The 22,138-nt window shown below is 46.4% G+C and overlaps 3 protein-coding genes across 8 annotated transcripts in view; 1 reads left to right on the plus strand and 2 right to left on the minus strand.

Annotated features, from left to right (window-relative positions):
- Positions 1-61: 61 nt before the first annotated feature.
- On the minus strand, positions 62-10,676 carry ZSWIM7 (zinc finger SWIM-type containing 7). 2 transcript variants are annotated; one of them, XM_030462462.1, is made up of 6 exons: positions 10,563-10,676; positions 10,139-10,236; positions 8,362-8,383; positions 5,084-5,186; positions 941-1,045; positions 62-375 (listed from the first exon to the last, which is right to left on the minus strand). In XM_030462462.1, exons 2-6 carry the CDS (start codon positions 10,212-10,214, stop codon positions 259-261), a joined length of 423 nt encoding a protein of 140 aa, XP_030318322.1. In that variant the 5' UTR covers positions 10,215-10,236; positions 10,563-10,676; the 3' UTR covers positions 62-258. The 2 variants fall into 2 exon arrangements, with proteins under 2 accessions (XP_030318322.1, XP_030318323.1); XM_030462463.1 differs by lacking the exon at positions 10,563-10,676 and adding an exon at positions 10,329-10,554.
- Positions 10,677-10,680: 4 nt separating this feature from the next.
- TTC19 (tetratricopeptide repeat domain 19) lies at positions 10,681-14,399 on the plus strand. 2 transcript variants are annotated; one of them, XM_030462460.1, is made up of 10 exons: positions 10,681-10,840; positions 10,911-10,993; positions 11,090-11,200; positions 11,317-11,355; positions 11,865-11,921; positions 12,167-12,228; positions 12,688-12,782; positions 12,976-13,130; positions 13,433-13,595; positions 14,077-14,399. In XM_030462460.1, the coding sequence occupies exons 1-10, from the start codon at positions 10,681-10,683 to the stop codon at positions 14,208-14,210; spliced, it is 1,059 nt and encodes a 352-aa protein (XP_030318320.1). In that variant the 3' UTR covers positions 14,211-14,399. The 2 variants fall into 2 exon arrangements, with proteins under 2 accessions (XP_030318320.1, XP_030318321.1); XM_030462461.1 differs by having other exon boundaries at positions 10,690-10,840; positions 10,930-10,993.
- A 1,072-nt stretch (positions 14,400-15,471) lies between these two features.
- Positions 15,472-22,138, minus strand: part of NCOR1 (nuclear receptor corepressor 1) — a 64,444-nt gene continuing 57,777 nt past the window's right edge. For 2 of the 4 annotated variants that reach the window (XM_030462508.1, XM_030462506.1), the window contains exons 43-47: positions 21,384-21,526; positions 20,820-20,873; positions 19,910-20,134; positions 18,616-18,798; positions 15,472-18,397 (exon numbers count right to left, since the gene is read on the minus strand). In XM_030462508.1, coding sequence (XP_030318368.1) covers positions 18,210-18,397; positions 18,616-18,798; positions 19,910-20,134; positions 20,820-20,873; positions 21,384-21,526 — 793 coding nt within the window. In that variant the 3' untranslated portion in view covers positions 15,472-18,209. The remainder of the gene's footprint in view (positions 18,398-18,615; positions 18,799-19,909; positions 20,135-20,819; positions 20,874-21,383; positions 21,527-22,138) is intronic. The other 2 variants (XM_030462509.1, XM_030462507.1) reach the window with 2 other exon arrangements.

Genomic DNA, 22,138 nt, shown 5'->3' on the forward strand with positions numbered 1-22,138 from the left:
CAACACTACAGATTAGTTCAAACATCTCCAACACCCTAAGAATAGCCTAAATAAATAAAACTGAATTCAACACAGGCATCTTACCATTTATTAACTAAGTCACCAGTTTAAGGCTGCTAATTAATGCCATTCTTGGTTGCTGCACAGGAAGAAACCTACCAGCCATGATGAACACTTGACATCCAGGTACAAAAAGATGTCAGCTACAGAGCCAGGAGGGTGCACAGAAAGCACCTCTGCATGTGATCCAAAAATCCTTCATCCTTCATCCTCTTCCTCAGCCAGTAAGATGCTTGTGAGTTGCTCCTCAGAGACATTTAGTTCCTGGCAGGCTCCCATGGCCTGACTGAGGTAGACAGCCAGGATATGTTTGCACTGCAAATAACAGCACAGCCAAGTTACCAGCAGGGGCAACCCGGGAATGTCCTGCTCTATCTGGAAGCCACAAAAATCCATCCTGTCCAGAATGGGTCTAATGAAGTGCTCCCAGAACACAGCTCCCTCTTGGCACACCCCAAGCCCTGGCTGGTGCTCCAGTTCCCCCAGCTCAGTTCTGCCACCAAGATAATGATCAGGATCTGACACTCAGTGAAGTGTTACCAGCTCCTGATGCCTCCCAACAACTGCAAACCAAGGGGTCACCATGAGCCCCTCCTCACCCCCCAGGTGCACCACATCCTCACTCAGACTCCATGTGGCAGTGAGTACCAGCAGCTTTTGTTCCAAAAGACCACAGCAATGAGTAACCAAAGCACAAGAGCCCTCCCCAGCCCTTGTGAGGCCCTACTCCACCCAGATTTGGGGACTCCCAGAGCTCAGACTGTGCAGTGGTCACAGCTCAACCCCTGTCTGCTCCCTTGGAAACTTCAGGCTGCTCAGGTTCAAGCACAGCTTTCTCCCTGCTCCCTCCCCTGGCCCCAAGCTGAGGCAGAGGACTTACCAGAAGGCTCTCACTCTTCTGCAGTACAGTAAAACTGAAAGCAGGACACGTGCAGAAGTGGCAGGAGCTGAAGCAGGTGTAGAGTTTGCCCGAGCTCCCAAGGACCTGAAACAGAGGCAGCATTCACTTTTCATTTCTCTCTCAGCCTGCATCTGAAATCCCCTCTGCAGTGACTCACAGCACGTGTCTGCTGAGCCAGTGTCACACCACCAGTGCCCCCAGTTTAAAAGTGAAGCTCCCCAGCTTTCTGATGGTCTCTGCACACTCCTCTCCCTGCAGGCTGGGGAGCTCTCTGGTACATCCCCCCCTCAGCTTTGGAGCTCAGGGACACAGAGCCCCCTCCCCTGGCCTCCCACAGCCACCAGCCCCTCCATCCAGCTCTCTCCCCTGTGCTGGCACACACAGGACAGCTGAAGATGACAAAGATGTTCTTGTCACCAAAAGCTCATTTGTGACTCCAGAGCCACCGTTAGTCTGGGGATGGAAGGAAAGTAGCACTCAGAGTGTGGCCTTTTCTAATGAGCTCCAGTGGCTGAAGGCCTCAAAGGCTCCCAAAACCAGCTGCAGCCACTGGAATCCACTTTTGTCTGAATAAACAAAGCTGAAGTCTCCAGAGAAGAAGCCTCCCTGCCCCAGGACCAGCACTGCCTCCCTTTCCCACATGCTGTTCCTCCGCAGGGCTGGTGCTGAGGCACATTCCCTCTGCTCCACAGACATGGGACGCAGGTGAGCAGGTGAAGGAGCTGACAGGCAGCCTGTGAGCTGCTGGAGGTGGCTGCATGGCACAGGAAAGCCAACCTGCAGATTATTTCTCTTTTGGTTTCTTCAAGACCAGAAAAAAGCTTTTAGAAAGCTACTTGAAAAGCCAAGTGCTCTGCCCTCTCCTCTTGCAAGGGAAGGCTCTGCAGGAGCAGAACACACTCACAGACTCTCAGCAGAAACCTGAACTCAGGAGCTTGGACTTCACCAATGCTCTGAGGCCTGAGAACTGCACCCCACGGCCAAAACACAACTGCCACAGAGTATCTGCCAGGATAGGTCTCAAATCTGACACAGCAAGAGCTTCATGTCAGCTCTCTGGCCTTGACACTGGCACTGCCTCTTCCTGGATATTCCAGAGAATGGTGGGGATCTATAGGGTGTCATTACCAGCAGTGCCCCCTCTGCACCAAGCCCCTGGGCTCTGACAGCACACCATGCTCCTCTCCCACCCCAGGCTTTGGGTTCTGGTTGGATTTGTGGCACACATACACTTACATCCAGGGCTAAACACAAATATAGTGAAGACTGGAAGGAGCTCCTTGGCTGCTCCTAAATCCCTCCAGAGGAACACTGTCCCTCCCAGCCCAGAGCTGCACTTGGAAGGGGAGCTTTCCCCTCTCCCTTGGAGCTCTCTCTGCACCCTTACCCAACAGGGGACACCCACAAGTTTCAGCTCTCCCACAGCACCCATGTGAAGCATCCATGCCTCACAATCCCCTTTGCTCCCAGCATATTCAGGACACAAGACTCACATTCCCATTCCAGGGTAAACCATCCTTTTTTCAGTGTGGCCTTTACCCTGGGCCCTCCTTCTACTCCAGGCTGAGTTTGTTTCACTTGTGGGAAGTTTGTTTTCCTCTAGCCCCTTTGATTGTTTTATTTCCAAGATGAAGTATTCCAATGGTGCCTTTCCTTCAGCAGTGTTTTCCTTTGAGGAGGGAGAGGGGGGGAAGACACAGACACTGCCAGATTTGGGCTGAGTTTAGTGTTTCCCCATCCTGACCTAGATGGCAAGAATGCAGCTTCTGCCTAATAAGGCAGAATCTAAAATCCAAAGATCAATAGGAAAAGGTGCCTCTGTTTCTGACCATCTGCAGCCCAGCCCAGGCACTGGTGACACACTCAGCTGTCACTTGCTTGAGGACTCTTTCTTCTCCCATCTCAGTTCCTCAGGGTAGGAGCTGCCAACACTACAGGCTGCAGCCTTAGGGCCTGGTCCTGCTGTGGGCACATCTGGACACAAACAGCAGAGCTGAGTTTCAGTGGAATAAGTGACACTGATGACTGTGCCACGTGTCCAGGCAGCCATGGATGCTCCCCCCCTCTCCTCACTGCACTCTGCATCCTGCTCTGTGAGGGGGAACTGCACACAGCTGGTTGTGTCTAAACACCCCCCCACGTGAATGAAGAGCCAGTGACACAACCCAGCTACTCTGCAGTGTCGCACTCATTGTTTTGGTTTCTGTGCCCCCAGAATGTGTTCCTGTCACTGCTCCAGCCAGCAGCCTCAGGGAAGCCATTTCTGCACCTCCTGCAGCTGTGCTGAGGGAGAATTTCACAATAGGATGAGCCTCACACCCCCAAAGAAAATATCTCTTGCCTTAATCAGCAATCAAGTAAAGAAGAATGCTGCTCAGAAACACACAGGCACCTGCAGGCAGGGACTGCTTCATGTACTTTGAGCACTGTTCAGCAATGGCTCTGCCTGGAGCAGAACAGGACGTAAGGGAGCAGCCAGCACACCAAACCCCTCTCACCATGCTCCTCTGTGCCTCCTGAGGCTTCCTGCACCTAAGAGATGAATACCAGGCCTCTTAAGATGCAGTTAACTCTGCCAGGCTGCAGAAAAGCTGTGAGCATGTGAGCAGACACTTAGGCTTGCTGGGAAGATCAGAGGCTCCAAGCATCCCCCTCATCCTTCACACCAAAGGGTGCTGGGGCTGTGGATCCAGCCCTGCAAGGCCTGACACAGCTCTGCAAGGAGCATCTGAGCATTCTCTGCCCAGTGTCACACTCAGCCAACAACAGTGAAAAAGGAAAAGCCTTCAAGCATTCAATTAGCTGCTGTCTGAGAGTCCTGGAAGCAATGCTGCTCAGGCTTTACCAAATATCCACAGGCAAGCCCTCAACTTGAATCAAAGGCTGTGTTCCTCAGCACTGTGTGTTTATGAATCATCACTCTCTGGAGGGGCCAATGGCCTCTCCAAGGCCCCAGAAGCCATGGAGTGTCCACGTGCAAATCAAGCAGTGCAAGCTCTGAACACGTGAAAACCATTTGTGCCATCACCCAGGCCTGGCCTCACAGCTCTTCTCCTACCCCAGATGACCCCAGAGCATCTCAGCACTTCCAGTGAAGGAGAGAAAGCCCTTTGCAGGGAGGATATTTGGAAATGTTCCTCTTGGCTGCCACAGCAGTAAGCAGAGAGAGTCCCCATGATCTGCCTGGTGTGTGAAAAAGCACAGCAGCAGGTTCAGCAGTGGAGGGGGCTGTGCTGTGAGGGTGTCAGTAGGGCTAAGTAGAAGGAATTGAGTGTTTCTTCACCAAAATCCTATGGGCACAGCACACTGTGTCTCTCTGACTGACCCCATGGGCTGGATGCAGCTGGTCAGTAGCTCAATGAACACACAGGCTGTCCCCAGCAACGATGTCACTGGTGCACAAAGGAAAAAATTCTCTTTTTCCTAGAGAAAGGAATTGTCCACACCACAGAGAAGTCAGAAAGAAATGGCTGTGGTTCCTCCCTTCACCTAATGAACCCCAGCTCTACCTCCCATCCTGTGCTGCATCAGGAGTTTGATTTTTTGGGGCTAAGGGGAGCTCTTCACCCTAAAACACCATTTTATGAAGATGTTTCTGTGATTTACAGACTTGGCTACAGTGAACTAAAAGGAAACCCACGGACTTGGCCTGCACTGCTTCCTCCCAGGCAGCAAGGATCCCACTGCCAAGCAGAGGTCAAGAGTGCTCAGGACACTGAGGATCTGGAGTGCAGCAGGGAAAGAAATACAGTGATGGCAGATAACACCCTGATACACCCAGTTTGTCAAGAGGAAGGACTGCCTCTGCTGGATAGGATGAAAGTAATAAAATTAGCAATCCTTGGAAAACTTCCTTTTGACCATGATAACCACAAACATGTAAGAAATAGTCCCTGATTGGCTGTGAGCCACAAAGAAAACGGAAGTGTACCCATGCTGTGCTAATTCTAGTCTGTGGCTTCTGCTCTCCAGTATCATGTTAGGAGCCTGTCAAACACTGATGCTCTCTCCCTGTTTATCCAAGTGCCCTCCTGTGTTCTGCAAGTGAGGAAGATCCTGGCTTACAATGTGAACTGGAAACCATCAGACAGCAAAACTGAAGAGGGGATAACCAGAGTGTACCTGGAATGCAGTCCTGCCACTGGGGGACACCACTCGGGTGACAGAATGCTGATCCACCAAATCCAAAGCTGGGACAGCACATGGGCCAAAGATGAACTTCAGCCTGAAAGAGAACGTGTCTGGTTAGGTCACACCACAGAACCAGACCACCTGGTTTAGTCTTAATCCATAGGATTTAGCCCTGTTAAGCAAAGGTTCCCTTTGCACCTCAAAATCTCACTGATGTTACAGCCCCACTAATTACCCTACCAAGCCATGGAGAACACTTGGCATTCCCAGCTTTGCTGACTTCCACCAGGTGACCACCAATCCCCTGGGACAATCCCAGGACTCAGTCTTTACAGACAGCCTCTACTCTGCCAGCTATTCAGAGCTGGGTTTTGATATTCCTAAGAGAACTTCCAAGCTGTTCCCAAACAATCCCACATCACTTTGCAAAATCCCCTTTGGAATTCATTACAAGACATTTGAAGGTTTTTTCTGCCGTGGGGCATTACAACTTCTGTGTTACTACCTCAGCACTGTGACACTCCTCTGCCTGCTGCACACAGGACATGGGGTTGTTCCTGTCCTGAACTAAAAATGAGACCAAGTGCATCAGAGACACAGAAGGGAGATTTTTTTAGTCACAGTGAGGTGTTTTTTTGACACAGTGTTAGCCATGTATGTGAGCTGTTACCTTTGAGCAGTGTTCCTGGCTTGACAGTCCCTTTACAGATCACTGATTATTGCAAATAAGTGCAGGTGAAACAAGAGACAGGGGCTGTCCTTACAGTGATCTGATCAGACTTTTTGTTCATGTTCCCATAGTTCTTCCAGCACAAACTCTCTATAGACTGACCACAAATTTACCAAACAGTGAATCCAGGCCATGAAAATGGAAATTTTGCTTCTGCTCAGCACCCTAAATACACCAAAATCTTTTCTAGAGGAAACTGCACCTCTGGCAGCAAAAGCCAAAGACAAAAGCAACAGACATGCTGGCAAAGAGAAGATGCAGGAAGGAAATCCTGGGGGATGCAACAAGTTACAAGCAACAGGCAGTGTCACACACCCCAATTATCCCTGTTGCTGTAAATTGTGAAACTGTGACATGAGCACAATGAGTGCAAACAGGGATTTTAGTGGGGACAGCACCAGGTAAACAAGAGCACACAGAGGCAGAGCTGCAAATGCTAACGGGAACAGGGGGTTGTGCTCTGGGACACCTTTATTGTGTCCTGGACGAGCTGCCCCGGGTCAGATTATGGATCATTTGGTCTGGAATCCCACCCCAGGTCATGGCCCACACATCCCCAGAGCAAGGATGATACAGAGCTCCTTGAGCAATAGGAAATGCAGCACTGGGGCTCCTTCCTCAGCCCAGGGAGGTTTAAGCCCTGGAGAGTGAATGAGTCATTTTGTCATGATCACATCTCCTCTGTCACAGTCACAACTTGGGTATAAATTATTCTTTATTTACCCATCAAACTGCATCAATAGGAAGGAGAAGACTACCAGGGAAATACTTGAACTGCTCCGTGACACATGGAGCCACAGAAAGCAGCAGTTTACATCTACAATCCAGCCACCAGCAGGGCTCAGAGACAGCAAATTTATTCCAGATAAAGACCCAAACCAGCACATTCCTTACATTACTCCACCCCCCTAAAATCCCTTTCCCTTTCCTTTCCTGCCAGGCAGGACACCCCATCATGCAGGGACACCCCACTGCACAGAACTGAGGAACCTGAGGGTGCCTGGGGTGAGCCAGGTTTGCTCAGGTAGACTTTTGCTTCCTGTACAACCTTTACCCCGCTCTCTCCTCAGCCTCAGTGCTGGGAGGCAGCACCAGGGAGGCTCCTGCTGGGCTTTGGCCACTGCTGTGCTTGGTGCTGTAAAATTCAGAGCAGGCAGTGGAAAAACAAAGAGCTGTGAGTCCTGAAGGCAGAGTAATTTCCATCCACATACATGCACATCCCTGCAAGGATGTTTTTAACTCCTGCTGATGCTGTGCAAGGACATATGATATGCTGTACCTCAGATCTGGACAACTGTACCTTTAGCCTATTGTCCAGACAGCTCAAAGGCTTATAAATTATTCCAGACCTGTATATCCAGCTGCTCTGAGTGTGCTCCAAAGAGCTCAGGGGCAACTCAGTTAACTTTACAGACTTTTATCTGCTGAGAAAAATCTGTGTAGTCTAGATTAGTTACAAGGGTAAACAACAAGAAAATCAGCAGTGATGAAAAGATAGCCCAAAACATGAGGAGGAGAACAGAAGAAAGCAGAGGAACATTTCCAGCTCTAGTGGAGACACAAAGAGCCAAGGCAGAGCATGGCTGAGTCTGTGTCTGACTCAAGCTCATGGATAAGAAGCCAAGCAGAGAGACTTATTCCAGGAAGACCAAAACTTCAAGGCAAGAAGGATTGGCTTCATCTGAGGACTGAGAGGAGGTGGGTGTGGAAGCACTCAATGTAAGACATTCCTTACTGATTAGGTTTGGGACTGTAAGGGGGCTGAGTTTAATGAGTTTCTGTAACTCTTTCAAATTTGGGGAATTCTTTTTCATGTATATAATTCTATCAGTCTAGCAGGAAATAACTAAGGGAAATGCCCAAAGGAAACTCAATGACTTCAGGGATTTGGAAGGGATTCAGAAATTAAATCAGAATTCTTCTGAGACACTGGTCACAGGGAATTGATGGAAATCTGGCTGCCAAGAGTGACCACCCAACTGTTACTAAACTTAGCCAGAGAATCACTTTCCTCATCTTTTCTTTTATGTCAAGAAGGAAACAAAAATTTACAAGACTTGTCAGATATAATCCCACTCTCCAAAGGCCACTGTGGTCCCAGAAGGGGGAGCCAGAATGTGCACCTTTCACAAGCATTACGTGAGAGAACTTTAGACTCAAAGATATTAAGGCCTGAAGGGTTCCTGGTGATGTCTTCTCCTGGGTAAATCACAGGCAGACAGGAACACAGAGTTCAAGATGAATCTGAAAAGCCTTTCTCTCTGTGATGGCTTCTGGATGTTTAACCCACTCAAACCTGAGCAAGTCATCACAGCAGACTCAGTGACACAGACATCATTTAATGAAACTCTGGAAAAAACCTCGAGATCATCTCTTTGGACCCTCATTTCCACTCCCAGCAAAAACACAGAGCATCTCTGCATGAGAAACACACCCTGGTAAACACAGGAAAAAAGACAGTGGTACCATGATGAGAGCAGACTATCAGCTGCCCTTTAGCTGCATACTTGTGACAAGAACCAAAGTAAAAGATACTCACCCCAGCAGCAAGTCATCAGGGACTGCAACAAAAAGAAAATGAGAGTGACTGTGCTGAATTTCCACACTGTGAGAGACACCAGCACCACACGGAGAGCAGTGCCTCCCTTAGGTACCCCCAGAGGCCACAGAGGACTGAGTATTCCAACCACCAAAAAGCAGGAAGGAGCAGCAAAATCATCTGCTGTGGTTGTGCTGAGGCACTCACCAAGTACAGCAAATAAATATACCTTCAAAACCACAGGGATTTGCTTTAAAAATAAATACAGAATCCCAAATATACTTAATTTTATAACATCCTAAATTTAAAAGCATATGAGAAAAGGCTTCTGGCCTTAACATGCAGAGTAGGATGTTGGTTTTTAAGAGGTTGGTTAAAAATATAACTATGGGCTTCCCTGAAACTCTTTTGGCAGGAGTTGAGAACTCTGGCATCAAAACTTGAAGGATGTTGTTCTTTTCCCAGCACAGTTTTGTTTTTAATACAGCACACAGAAACCTGATGTCTTCACTTGTTAGAATTTCTTGTTAAGATGAGCAACTACACTTCAGAAAATCTGTCTGCTGTAGCTAGCAGATCATGCTCTGACCATCCAAACTGATTATTCTGTTATCACTGCATGGACAGTGTACTCTGTATTCCATTGGAAGATCAGGACTTTTAACTTTAAAATCCTTTCTTCCAAGAATTAAAAATATTTCCTATGATTTACACTGTTGGTTTGACTTTTTCAGCTTTATTCTAATTTAATTCTCCAAAGTGATCAATCAGTTTCTTTCTGCATTTATGCTTGGGTGTATGTCTTAGTACTATTTGGGTGCTTTAAGAAGTACACCTCAAAAAGGAATCCTGACTTCTTTTCTTTTATTTTTTCCTAGTTTACAACAGGACTGACAAGGATCTTCTAAAGAGCCACGTTGATTTTGGATCTAGTCCAACCTGACAGGAGCCACACTGCAAGCACATCAGAAAGCTGTTAATGTGCTTGCTGTGACAGTTTAGATGTTCTCTGCCCATTCCCCACTCCACACAACTCCTCTGCGTGTCTGTTTCGTTGTTTTAGTGTAGTTAAAAATATTCCTTAGACACTGTCCTTAGGAGGAACCATTCTGCACTATTTATCAGATAAACACTGACACCACTGGCTCATGCTGGCTTCATTCAAGCAAGGGAACAGTTCTTCTTTGCCCTCTGCTGGCCAGTCAGAAAATGGGATCTTTTTGATGAAGATTTGCCTTTCAGCTCTAGTATTTAAATTAGTGACCTGTGAAAGCAGCAGTACAGCAGAACAGCCAGATGTTCACCAGATGTGTGCCAATTATCCCTCAAGTGCAGCCACTTCCACTTCAAGCTCTCAGCAAGCAGCATTGCTCTGGGTCCCAAGTTCAAAAAGGTGCCCAACCTTGTCTAATGTTTGGAAAGACCTGACTTTCAGAGAAGAGGCTGCTCCTCATTACCTGTGCTTCAAACCCCTTTGAGCCCAGACAAGTTGTATCAAGTACAGCAGCTAAACCTACACCCAGAACCATAGCAAGGAATCTTAAAAAGAAATGTGGGAGTTCAGATATACTTCTACAACATCCTGCTTTTAAAAGCGTGCAAAAGAAAGGGATGTGGTCTCAACATCTTACTCTGTCACTCCTGGAAGTGAAGGTCACCCTCCTGTGACAGAGTCTGCAAGCAAGGGGAGGCTGACAGCCCTCATGGCCACCTCCAGGTCTGGCAGCACCAGTATCACTGCCCCACTGCTGGGATGGTTCTGGTTTGCTTTACGTACCATGTGAAGTCTCCTGAAAAGCCTTTTTGATCTCTTTCAAAAGTTCTTCAGCTACTGCTGGCAAGGTACTGTCCATCTCATGGGCACCGGGCTGGGGGCTGAAAGCAAGGCAGAAGAGGAGACAGTGGAGAATCCCTAAGATCACTGCAGATCGCACACACAGATGCTACAAACCGGGACAGGTCTCTACGTCAGCCCCTTACGAAGTTTGCTTTTCACACTTTGTCAGACAGCGGCTGCCCCGGCTCTCTCACAGGGAAGTGCCGGCAGCTGCCAGGCCCCGGCAGCGGAAGCCGCGCCGCCTGCACCACCCTTCACGGCGGCTGCTCCCCGCTGCGGTTCCGGAAGGCTCCCGGGAGCCGCATCGGAGCTATTTAGAGCCGCCGGTCCTGGGATGGAGACTCCAGGTTCGGCCCGGGCCTACCTGAGGTGTCGGCGCAGCCATTAGGCCGCGTTTCCATAGCAACGCGCGACCTTCGCCCCGAGTGACGCAGCGACTCGCGTCACGTGACGAGACAGCTCTTAAAGGGCCCGCGCAGAGGATGCTCCTGGCGGGGCTGCGGCGCGGCCTCCGCCGCTTCCCCAAGGGGCTCCCCCCGCCCCGCACCGCCCGGCCCGGCGGGCAGGGGAGCAGCGGGAGGACGGGGGTGTCCCGGGAGCGGTTGTCCCGGCCGGGCAGGGCTGCTCTGGGCTTCCTGGGAGGTGAGGCGGGCGGCAGGGAGGAGCGGAGCGGGCAGGGGCAGGGCGGGCAGGGGTCAGACTGGCCCCGCAGCCTTCTCCCTCTTCTCCAGGGATGCTGAGGAGGAGGAGGAGGATGGCGAGGACGCAATTATCCTCCTGCTGAAGAAAGCCAAGGTGAGGAGGTGAGGGGGGGTTCCCTCAGCGGGGAGCGGCAGCCCCTGAGGGCCCTGCCCGCTCAGCGCCCCGCGGCTCCCCCGCCTCTCCCCGCAGCTCAGCGTCATGAAGGGGGAGCTGGCGGAGGCCGAGCGGGTTCTGCACCAGGCCCTGCGGCTTTCGCACCGAGCGGACAACAGGAAAGCCATCGTCTATACCTACAGCATGGTGAGGCTCCGGGGGAGGGGGCCTGGGGGCTGCTCCGTGCGGGAAGGTGCTGCGGGGGTAGCGCCGGGATGCGGTCGGGTCCTCCCTGGAGCTTCAGCGCTGCCCGTCTCTTCCAGATGGCAAACGTGGCTTACATGCAGGGACAGCTGGAGAACGTGAGTAGCTCTTGGTTTTGTTTTGTGTGGTTTTTTTTTTCCTTCTTAATTTTAAGAGCCTGACATCTTGTGCTAGCCGGGAGCTGCGAGGCTGAGATCTGGGATAAACCAGAAGGATTTGTCTTGGGGCTGCAGTCCCACGGAGCAGATGCTGCTAAGATGCTGCTCTCACACTTAAACTCTGAGCTCCAGCATGGTGTGCAAGGGAAGGAGGAGTACTTGTACATTGCATTCCCCAGGAAGAATCTGGGAAAGCCCTGCAGGCACAGAGATGTGGTGAACTCATGGCTGGTGCAGGAGTCCTACAGTAGAGACTGAAAGGACCCTACTGGTTGGTGGTACCACTGGGCACTGGTTACCCTTTCACTTCTAACTGGTTTTGAGGCACAATGTGTATGCCACAAACTGTCAGACAGGTTTCTCTCAGCAGTTTGCCTCTGTGAAGGGTGGAGACCTTTTGTTTTCATTGCCATCATCCCTCAGTATTCTCTTCAAAATTCTCTTTTCAGGCAGAAAAGCTCTACAAAGCAAGCATGAGCTTTTTACTTGCAGGGGACACAAAGGAGGTATGTTCTTCTTTTCAGGGGGAAGCATTAACCATTCAATCTGTTTCTTGAGCTGTAATACCTCCTACTGGGAATGGGCAGTACTAGCCATGAGCTTGCTACCTTCCCAAGAACTTTTAAGGGGATGGCAGCTCTGGAGATAACAGGATGGGCATTTTCAAGGTCTAAATATGTTCACTGGCAAAGTGGTTTCTTTTGGGGAGATGCAAGAGGAGTAACAGTTGCATTGTGTGTCCTCCTGGCAGGATGACAATGCAGTCCTTGAGATGTCCCTCAAGCTGGCCAGTATCTATGCTGCTCAGAAACAGTGAGTTCCCTGCTAAAGGCATTTGTGCTTTAATCTCAGCTTCACAGTGGCAATGAAGAAAGAGGCTTTCTTCCAAAAACAGAATGCATGAAGAAGCTTTGATGTGGCATAAGTAGCAACAGTCTTCAGCCATCATCACTCTTAAGCCTTAAATCCACACCTCAGGGAGAGGCTTTTGAAGCAGCTGGTTTCTGGGAACTTGTAGGTTTTATTTTTCAGTGGAACATTAGCATGGGGTTGCCTTAGTTGGCCTTAACTGTGGGGAGGGAGGGCCCCCCCTCCACCTCTTGGATCCCTTTACCCATGGATCAAGGAAAAGTCCAGGCCACAATCAAGAGCACAGGGCAAGAAGTGTCTGGTGAAGTCCTATGGGCCCTCTAGAAGGGGACTGAAGATGTTCACATTGATTCCTTCAGGGACAGGAGGAGCTCTGCTTTGCTGAATTGCTGTACTTTGCAGGCACAAGTTAGCTCTGGCTGGTTATGAGTTTTGCATCCTGACCTTAGAGGAGAAGGTTGCCAAGCAAAAGGACTTGCCTGAGGATGTCTTATCAGGTGGGACTGCCTTGTCTGCCAAAGGTTTCTCTCATTTTATTTTCTTTGCTTTCCTGTCCTTTCCATGTTGCCCAAGCACCATCTTCATCTCAATCCACTATCTTCACACTGCATGAAGTTTCCTGCTGTTGCAGGATGGAGACTTGTGCTTGATCTTGTAGAACTGATCACTTCCACTCCTCTCTCTTTGCAGCTGAAGAAAAAGCCAACACCCGTCTCTTGCTTGGGATGAGCCTGGACTCCTATGCTCGCTACCTCCTGAACATCAACCAGCTCCCAGTGGCCCAAAAAATGTATGAGAAGGCTCTGCAGATATCACATGAAGTTCAGGGAGAGACTCATCCACAGGTAACGTGTACAATGGTCACTGGGGTATGAGGGAAGGGAAGGATAATTGCCTAGAGAACGAGGCAGCCTTAAAAGCAGCTTTGCTGGCATCAGATGCACACAGCAACAAATCAGCTTCTGTATTCCTGCCAGGAAGAATGAGCAGGCAGCATGTGGGACAGAAATAGGACACTTCCTTACTGAAAGCTTCTCTGGGAAATACTGCTTTTACTAGTGTGGCAGGGGAATGAATGTGGTGCTCCTGTTGCCCCTGACTTCTTCCCAAGTCTTGCTCTGAGGCTTCTTTTTCTGTCCTGGTTCAGACTGTGGTGCTGATGAATGATTTAGCCACTGTCCTGGATGCTCAGGGGCACTATGATGAGGCATACTCCTGTGTCAAGAGGGCAGCAGAGCTGGCCAAGGAGACTCAACACCCTGAGGAGCACATGGTGCTGAATAACCTGGCAGCAATTCTGATGCACAAAGGTAGGTAAATAAATGTCCAGCTCCTGTCACTGTGCTTGTGCTGACTGCAGACATCTGTATGATAGGAGGGAACCATACAGTTATTTTTCTGTTACTATTTTTAGTTTAAGCAGTAGGTCTGATGACTTGGTGTAGGCAGCTTGTGTTCAAATTGAACTCAGCAGCTGAAGAATCCTGTCCAAGATAAGTGCAGTACTGGTGCATCTGACTTAAAAGGTTGCCAGGGAATCTTTCCCTTCTCCTGAAAGGATACAGGTCATGCTTAGACTTGCTTCAATGAGCTCTTCATGCTTGTCCTGTTGTCATTGCTGCTGTCAGGCTCTCTTACTTGCCACCCTGTCCTGGATGTTTTCTGCTCCTCCCTAGTTTTTGAACTGTTCAAGTCATATTTTGCCTCTCCTTTGCACGTGCTTGGCTTCAGGAGGGAGCTCTGAAATTGAATTCTGTAGTTTGCCAGCCATGCCACTTCTTCTCACTACAGAAGACTTCCTGCAAGCAAAACAAGTGTACACAGAAGCTCTCAAGCAGGCACAGAAGAAGGGAGATGCTGCTTCTGTCCAGCATATCCAGGAAGAACTAGCAGAGCTGGCCAAGAGGAGAAAGGGCTCCAAATGAGTTTGGCCACAGAGTCCAACTGTGAAGTGGCTGAAAGCAGCAAGGGCTGGTCAGTAAAAGCAACCTCAGATCTGTTTGCAGTTCTCCAGGGAAGCAGCAGTAAGGAGTTTCAGGACTGTTTATCAAGAAGGGCTTCCCTGGCCAAACAACTTAGCCCAAAATAAAGTTGTAAAATCTTAACTGTGTAAACCTGTGGTGTAGTCTATGGTTAGAGTGACCTCCTGTGATGGTGATTTAACTTTGTCTTGACTGCCAGCAACATGCAGGTCTAGCCCAGCATTGCTGCTGGCAGCTAAGTCAAACTTCACCAGAGCATTTCTCTGACTGTACCTGTCCTGGGGCAGAGCTGTAGCTCCATGTCCTTTTCAAACAGGATGCCTGAAGATCAAGTGTTTTCCTTCAAAGCATTTAGCATCCAAAGATAGAACATGCCCTCAGAGGAGGGGTGAGACTACGAGCTGCTGTCAGAAATAAAACCCTCAGCCACCTTACCCCAGTCCAAAGCACACTGAGTGCCAAACCTGTCCTCCTCTCTTGGAGAGGTCAGTACTAGAATGCTGAGGCTTCCTGGTGGAAAAGCTGCAATGTACCAGCTTTGGTACATATAGGCATAAATCCACATCAGGGTTGTAGATAACTTCATGTGAATCCAGTATGAGAAGCCTCCTTGTATAACAGCATTTCTCAGTTCTACCCTGAAGGGAATCCCAGTGTTAAAGGAGAATTAAACAAGAAGTTTTTAGAAGAAATAGAAGTTATAGATTTTTTATAAATCTATACTTAGGCTAGCATAGTAGAACTAAATGTAATTCTGTCACTCACCAGACATTTTAACCTCTCATTTGCAAGAACTTCAGCTGGTTGGTACAACTCTTAATGTTAATTGCATCATTAATAGTTTACTTACAGTAGCATTAGTGGCTTCTGCTCTGCTTAAATTTCAGCTAAGAGGAGGCAGGCAGGTTTTCCAGAGATGTTCCTTGAAGCTGGAAAAACTCAGATCTACAGGTTTGTTTTCAGCAAGCTGGGAAGTAAAAACATATCTGTTACAGGCACACTTGTACTGACAGAAAGGCCCTAACACAGCAGAGCCAATCTCTGTGAAGTTCTGGTTTTTGGTCCATTGGGACTCAGGAGACTCCAGCAGTGTAACCTGGGAGCCCTGCAGCACTCCCAAAGGGAAGTGTTTTGTCTGCTCTCATGAACAAAGCTTGATGCTGCAAAACAAGAGGGAGACACAGGAAAAGTAAACGGAGAACTGATCCCCTTTATTGATTGGTCTGAATCCAGAAGTCACTGTCTACTGAAGACATTGTGTGGAAAAAAAAAAAAAAAAAAAAGGAAAAAAAAAAACCAAAACTGAGTTTTATGATGCATGGGTTTTTCAAGTCTTAAATGATTTCATATCAGAATCACGAAACACCAAGATGAAAGCATTGTGAAAGCACTGATCAGAAATCAGTTAAAAATTTGCAGTAAACTACACTTTGTAAACATGATTTACAAACACCTTCCTGTTTGAAACAGGCCAGATGTAATTCCATACTTGGAGCTTACTGGAATTGTGGTAAACCCTACCTTAGGCTCTGGAGAGGTTTTTACACTGGAGAAGTTAGAACTCGTAACAAACAAAAAAGCAGCAACATTTTATATGCAAATGCCACTCAAGCTGCATCTTAGGAGGTGACAACCCTGCTCTGGATGTCCTGCTGCTGCTGCAGCACTAACATGAAGCTTTGCAATGAACATGCTATACTTACTGTACAGTTAGGAAAGACATTTGTCTGTACATGCCTCTCTCACGTTGTCTTTGTTACACTAAGGAAGTGAGAACAAGTGAGTTTTAGAATGGAACTCAACTCTCCACTCCAAATCTAGTTCTACAGAAAAAGGGCAGATCAGTTTGTTTTCCAGTATATGTTGCTGTGGGATCCAAAAAGTTAAAATAAGAACACAGGTCTACAAACAGGATGAAAAATTCATTATTTTAAGCCAGAAAGGTAAAGGATAGGAGGGTGAGAAAAGTCTTTCTTTGAGAAAGACAGCGAGGAGATTTAAGACTCCCAACTGATCTACTTTGATGCAGTGTTTAAAAAAAAAGTTAACAAAATCAGTCTATTTGCAACGCAGTGTCAAGTATCCAAATGAGTTCCTCTGGATTTTTTTCTTTCCCATGTTTAGGGCAAAAGGCTTTCCTCTAAAGCACTCAAAAGTAAATTTTGTATCAATAAATAGTTCTGGACTTCTACCTATTTGTAACTAGACCATTAACAGGCCTCCCATAAGATGTAGAGCTTACATGGCTTAAGGTTCCACAGCTGCATTATACCCTCCATAAAACTTAATGCAAATACAGTGTTACATTTAAAATATTTTGACTGGAAAAAAAAAATCTCAAGGCAAAGGCTGTGTTCATCAGTGAGATGCAAAAGCAGTTTTTGGAATCTGACAGACCATGCCACCCCCCAGCTCAGTGCTATTTGTAAATCAGTCCTTCTACCCTGGAAGATTTAAATTCACTTCCAGAAGTCAGTGCAGCAAAAAGTAAGATGCTCTTGAAGATGGATGTCAGGACACCCTGTGATATCACTAACCAGATGTATGCATACATGAGCTACAAGCACAGCATAGCAGGCATTGATAGATGAATGATTAAGGAGACTCTCCTAGTACCATTTACAATAAAAAAAAAAAAACCAAACCATAATCACCCTAACAAGTATTGCACACTTTAGGAGTTAAGCCAAACGTTTGTAAGTTCTTCCACCAAAAGTTTGCTTACAGGGCTAGGGACTGGGATGCAGACTTTAAATTAATGATTACATCAAGATTTTCAAATCAGACTGGAGGAAGGTAAAGATCAGAGTACCTATTTCAAACTGGTTGTTACAGAAGCCAAGTAGTTGACTCGTGCGTTGCTGAATTATTCTATAAAAGCATATTGTTTTATTTAAACTTGGGATGTAGAGGTTTTTCTTCTTAAAGGATGTATCAACCCACCCAGAGCCTCTGTTTAAATAAGCCATTTGCTGTGGTTAAATAGAACAGAAAAATTTAGTAGCCTGTTTTGACTGCATACAATGCAGAAACAGAAGACACTAAAATAGGCTTTTGGGGCACAGTTAAAGTTCCCAGTGTGCATAACAGTGAGGTATGCCTCCAGAAGCTGTTCTTTTTGTTATTCTTATCCTTTTAAAAAATGAACCATAACATACCCATGCAATAATATTTCTGCAGTGTTGCTAAATAAAACCAACTGCACCAAAAATTTACAATGTGGCAGGATTTAAAATTCAAAGAAATATTTCATCTTATTCCAGCAAACTGGACTATGGTAATGTACAGAATTAATTAAGGGGTCAGTCTTAAAAATCAACATTTTCACAAGAGCTTGAACACCACTGAGAAAGTGTGTCTAGGGAACAAAACTTATATAAAAGCACAATGCCTGCAAGAAGTGGCATGGCATTAAATGGGCAATGATGCTAGGCTGGTTGGGAGGCTAGGGTTATGGTTAGGCTAGGCTGGTAGGGAGGCTAGGGTTATGAAGAGTACTCTACACTGGGGAAAATGCTTTAAAAAAATTACAAAATGACCCCAAAGTTTAGGCAATGATTTGAACATAAGTACACCAGATACTATAGCAAGGGAAAAAACACTGCAAAAAGTACTCTCTATTTACAGAAGAATGATTTAAAGACATTATGGTTTTCTTTACAAATAGATGTAGAACAGGAATAGTCCACATTTTTAAAAACTCTTTACATATTTATCTTTAGTAAGTCAACCTTCTTGACCAGAATCCTCCAACACACAGCCTGTGCAGAAGGCATTTAATGGACTCTCCATCAATTCTTCATTGTGTGGCCCTTGCTCTCTTGGAAAGTCTCTATGGGCACAAGTCAAAAATAGATTTCTTTTTTTGACCCGCAAATTAAAAAAAAACAAAAAAAAAAGGAAAAAAAAAGAGAAAAAAAAAAAATAATCATTCTGCATAGTTCAGTCATCACTGTCAGACAGAGTCTCATATTGTGCTGAAAGCAGTGGTGCAGGCTCTCTCTCCCATATCCTGTTCTGTTGGTGAGTGGTTGCTTGGCTGATGGAGGGTGGGGCACAGGCGATGGATGTTGGGGGGGTGCTGCTCAGCATCCTCATCGTCAACGGGTTGTAAGGAAACTGGGTTGAACCTGAGTCAAAGAGAGTCAAAAAACCATGATCTGAAGGATCCAAATCCAAAAGATAAATCTGGTTTTGGTTGTGGCAACGAGCAGAATGTCTGCTTCAGAAAATCCTCATGCACTGCAAACTTTTGACCGATGAACCAGGGTGAGGGGGATGCCAACACCTCAGCTTTCTACAAATCCCACATCTGGTTTGTTAAGTTTGAAAGAAACCCATTTCTCACCTGTTGATGAAGGCCGATCCTCCCAGGCCCACACTGGAGTCTGTCTGTGATAATCTCCTTCTGAATGTACAGATGAGACAGAAGAAGGTCTTTCAGTTCCCAAATATCCCTGCCCAGGAATCGGAGACTTTGACTTCCTGCTATTTGACTTGCTGATGAGCTTCTGCTTGCTGACTCCCCCTCCTGGAAACAGAAGGCACAGATTTTACAAGAACGTTACAGCACTGCATTTTAGCCTCTGAATGTTTATTTCTATAAATCATCATAGAGCAGCAAACAGGAGTTTCCCACTGATGCTTTCTGCTTTATTATAATTAAGTAACCATTTAGGCTAGACTTGTAACACACTCTTGCTAGAAAATCCCTAACCCATAACAATGGAGTTGTATTTCCATTTTTCAGTTCAAACCAGCTCCCACTGACACATGAAAATGTCACATTTTCTGCCCCTGTGCTCAGCCCTGGTGAGGCCACACCTCGAGTCCTGTGTCCAGTTCTGGGCCCCTCAGTTTAGGAAGGATATTGAGGTGCTGGAGCAGGTCCAAAGGAGGGCAACCAGGCTGGTGAAGGGACTCGAGCACAGACCCTATGAGGAGAGGCTGAGGGAGCTGGGGGTGTTCAGCCTGGAGAAGAGGAGGCTCAGGGGAGACCTCATCACTCTCTACAACTCCCTGAAAGGAGGTTGGAGCCAGGGGGGTGTTGGGCTCTTTTGCCAGACAACTTTCAACAAGACAAGAGGGCAGGGTCTCAAGTTGTGCCAGGGGAGGTTTAGGTTGGAGATTAGAAAGAATTTCTTTCTGGAGAGGGTGATCAGACATTGGAATGGGCTGCCCAGGGAAGTAGTGGATTCTCCGTGTCTGGAGATATTTAAAAAGAGCCTGGATGTGGCACTCAGTGCCATGGTCTAGCAACCACAACGGTGGTTCAAGGGTTGGACTTGATGATCTCTGAGGTCCCTTCCAACCCAGCCAATTCTATGATTCTATGATTCTATGTTCCTCACATGTCAGGTCCTACACTTGCGTTTCCATCAAACCATTGAGAAGCTTCAGGTACCTAACACACCCTGGTATCTCTTCCCCACCATCCCTGCTGCCATTCTCCAAGAAATTCTGACTGATACTCCTGAAGTCACCAGCACCATAAGGAAAGCCAGAGCCACCATCTCTATTGCTTCCAGGGGGAACACAGTGATTTTTTTTCATTGACACCCAAGTTTATTCAAACCTTTAATTATTGGGATTTTTTTCACTTCTTTAAGACCATGAAATATTGAGGAGCTGCAATACCTCACCTGAATTTGGTGATGGATTAGCTTCTTCCCTACGTGTCTCATTACTTGCTGATACTGCAGCACTGGAACTGCCGGGTGCTACTGCAATAGATTGTGACATTACAACTCCTCCATGCTCCTCACTCTTGTCATCAAAGTTTCCCATCAATGCTTTCCTAATAATGTCTTCCAGACCCAGATTACTGGCAGGATCTGCAAAGGAATGACCCCTAGAACTGACTGGACCTGGGAGATAAAAGAAAACATACAAGGAAAGGTGGGAGGGGAGGCAAAAAATGTATCTCAGAGAAATTACACAGGGGTATGGGAAAAGATTTTAGAGAGAGGCAGAAAGATGAGGGAAATGAACAAAGATGAGATTTTTTTTTTCTTTAAATTTTATTTAAACACAAGGCAGCACAAAATGGCTCTTGAGTTAGACAAACACTGAAGAGCTGTGCCAGTACTGCCACTGAATGCCATTGGCATTCAGACTGTTCACAAGAGGGTAAATTTTACTGGGATTTTTTTGTTTTTTTAAACAGTATATGAAGTTGAGCATGCTGGTTGTGATAGCCTATTAAAAGTAAAATCTGCAGCTATGCAGCTGTAGTAAGTATACTGAAATTATAGTAGCAGTATACTTACATTATATTTATTGAGATGTTAACCAATTTCATGACTTCTACCTCTAAGATGTGCACAATACACAGAAACACCTAATTCTTGCTTAAGTTCCCATTTAAATACTTTCTGAAACCTCCTTCAATCATTTTGCTTTTTCCTATGATAAGGGAAACAATTTTTTACATAAGATATTACCTTTTAAATTTGCATCACCTTCCTCATTTACTGGACTCCCCAGAGTGCACAAATGAATCTACTTCACTTTTTCTGAAACATTTGTTGTTTCTTTTGCTGAAAAACTTACCTGAGGTAGTGACTGCTGGCAAATTGAATATTTCAGTCCCTGGCTGAGCAGCTGCTGCAAATAAAACACAACATTTCATTGAGTTTTTCAGGGCTGGTGATCACTATGATCACTACTAGTCCTACTGCACAAGGTAGGATTACTTTTGAACTATTCAATGCTTTTTAATTTTCTCAGTCTTCTAAGAAAAATGTGTAACAGTTAATGTGGATATGAAGCAAACTACAGACACAAAATTAACTCAAATAATGCCAGGTTTTAGCAACTCCCTCATTAATTATGTGTTTTTTCCATGGTTTTCAAAAGCCATTTCCATCTCTCAAATAAAATGTTACAAAGCTTAAGTGTGAGTCTTGCATACACCAGCATTAAAAAGAAAAAGGGGGAAAAAAATCTAACAATCAGTTTTTTGGTCATAAATTATTAACAGCTGTGGTTTTTATATTGATAGATTTATATTACTCCATTTGTTATTTGATACTTATTTGGGTTAGGACATCTGTGAATGGCAGTCACATAAAGCTTAAGCTGGAAAAATTCAGTGAAAAGGCAAGTCCTGCATACCCATGTCAGAGTCACCTCCACCAGACGAGTTCAGCTTTCGAAATATCTCCTGTTTCTTGGATTTTACCATTGGTGAAGTGTTCTCAAGTTTGGTGAAAAACGAAGGCAGGTAGCTTATACTACCTGGGGAGCGAGAGTCAGTCCTGCCAAGACCAACAGATGACCAAGAGAGGGAACATTTTTCAAGATGTACATTTAAATATTTCCAAAAGCCATTAGATGGAAACCACTGACAAATCAGCTTTAATTGAAAAAATAAACCCACAAACCAGTCTAAGTTTAAATAAAACACCTAAAAATAAAGACTCTAGGTTTCCTAGGCCAAGATCCTTGGAATTCTAGATATAATCTCCCCTGCCACATTCCTGAAATTCCCTTCACCTCTCTTACATTCGTCATGGACTGTAACCACCTTGCCAGCAACTGCAGAGGGGAGGGAGGAAAAGACAAGAAAAGAAGAATAAATTTCTCCAGTATGAGCCTTAAATTAGGATATGGTGAAAACATTTGGTGCCCTTCTTGCTTGAGCACTCAGCAGAGCAAATTTTATGTTGCAGATTTGGCAGACTGACAAAAAGCCAATGTATGGACCCCCTGAGACCCCACTCTCACACCTCCTGGGAAATAGGCTCCTTAGCTTAGTGGTATTTCATGTGATAAGCTTCTCTACAACCATGAGTGTTGAAGCCTGGGTTCCTCCAAGCCTCCCCAGGACAGGATCTAGGAAACCAATTAGCACGTCAAGCCTGAATCAT

The sequence above is a fragment of the Calypte anna genome, chromosome 19, assembly GCF_003957555.1.
Source record: "Calypte anna isolate BGI_N300 chromosome 19, bCalAnn1_v1.p, whole genome shotgun sequence".
In the NCBI taxonomy this organism is placed as follows: Eukaryota; Metazoa; Chordata; class Aves; order Apodiformes; family Trochilidae; genus Calypte; species Calypte anna.

Coding starts and splice junctions, on each gene's coding strand:
- ZSWIM7 (XM_030462462.1), bottom strand. CDS start 10,214: ATGGACAGTACCTTGCCAGCAGTAGCTGAAGAACTTTTGAAAGAGATC. Junction 1,046..5,083: donor GTGGCAGGACTGCATTCCAG/GTACACTCTGGT, acceptor CCTCTGTTTCAG/GTCCTTGGGAGCTCGGGCAA. Junction 376..940: donor AGAAGAGTGAGAGCCTTCTG/GTAAGTCCTCTG, acceptor TGTTATTTGCAG/TGCAAACATATCCTGGCTGT.
- TTC19 (XM_030462460.1), top strand. CDS start 10,681: ATGCTCCTGGCGGGGCTGCGGCGCGGCCTCCGCCGCTTCCCCAAGGGG. Junction 11,201..11,316: donor TCGTCTATACCTACAGCATG/GTGAGGCTCCGG, acceptor CGTCTCTTCCAG/ATGGCAAACGTGGCTTACAT. Junction 12,783..12,975: donor GCCTGAGGATGTCTTATCAG/GTGGGACTGCCT, acceptor CTCTCTTTGCAG/CTGAAGAAAAAGCCAACACC.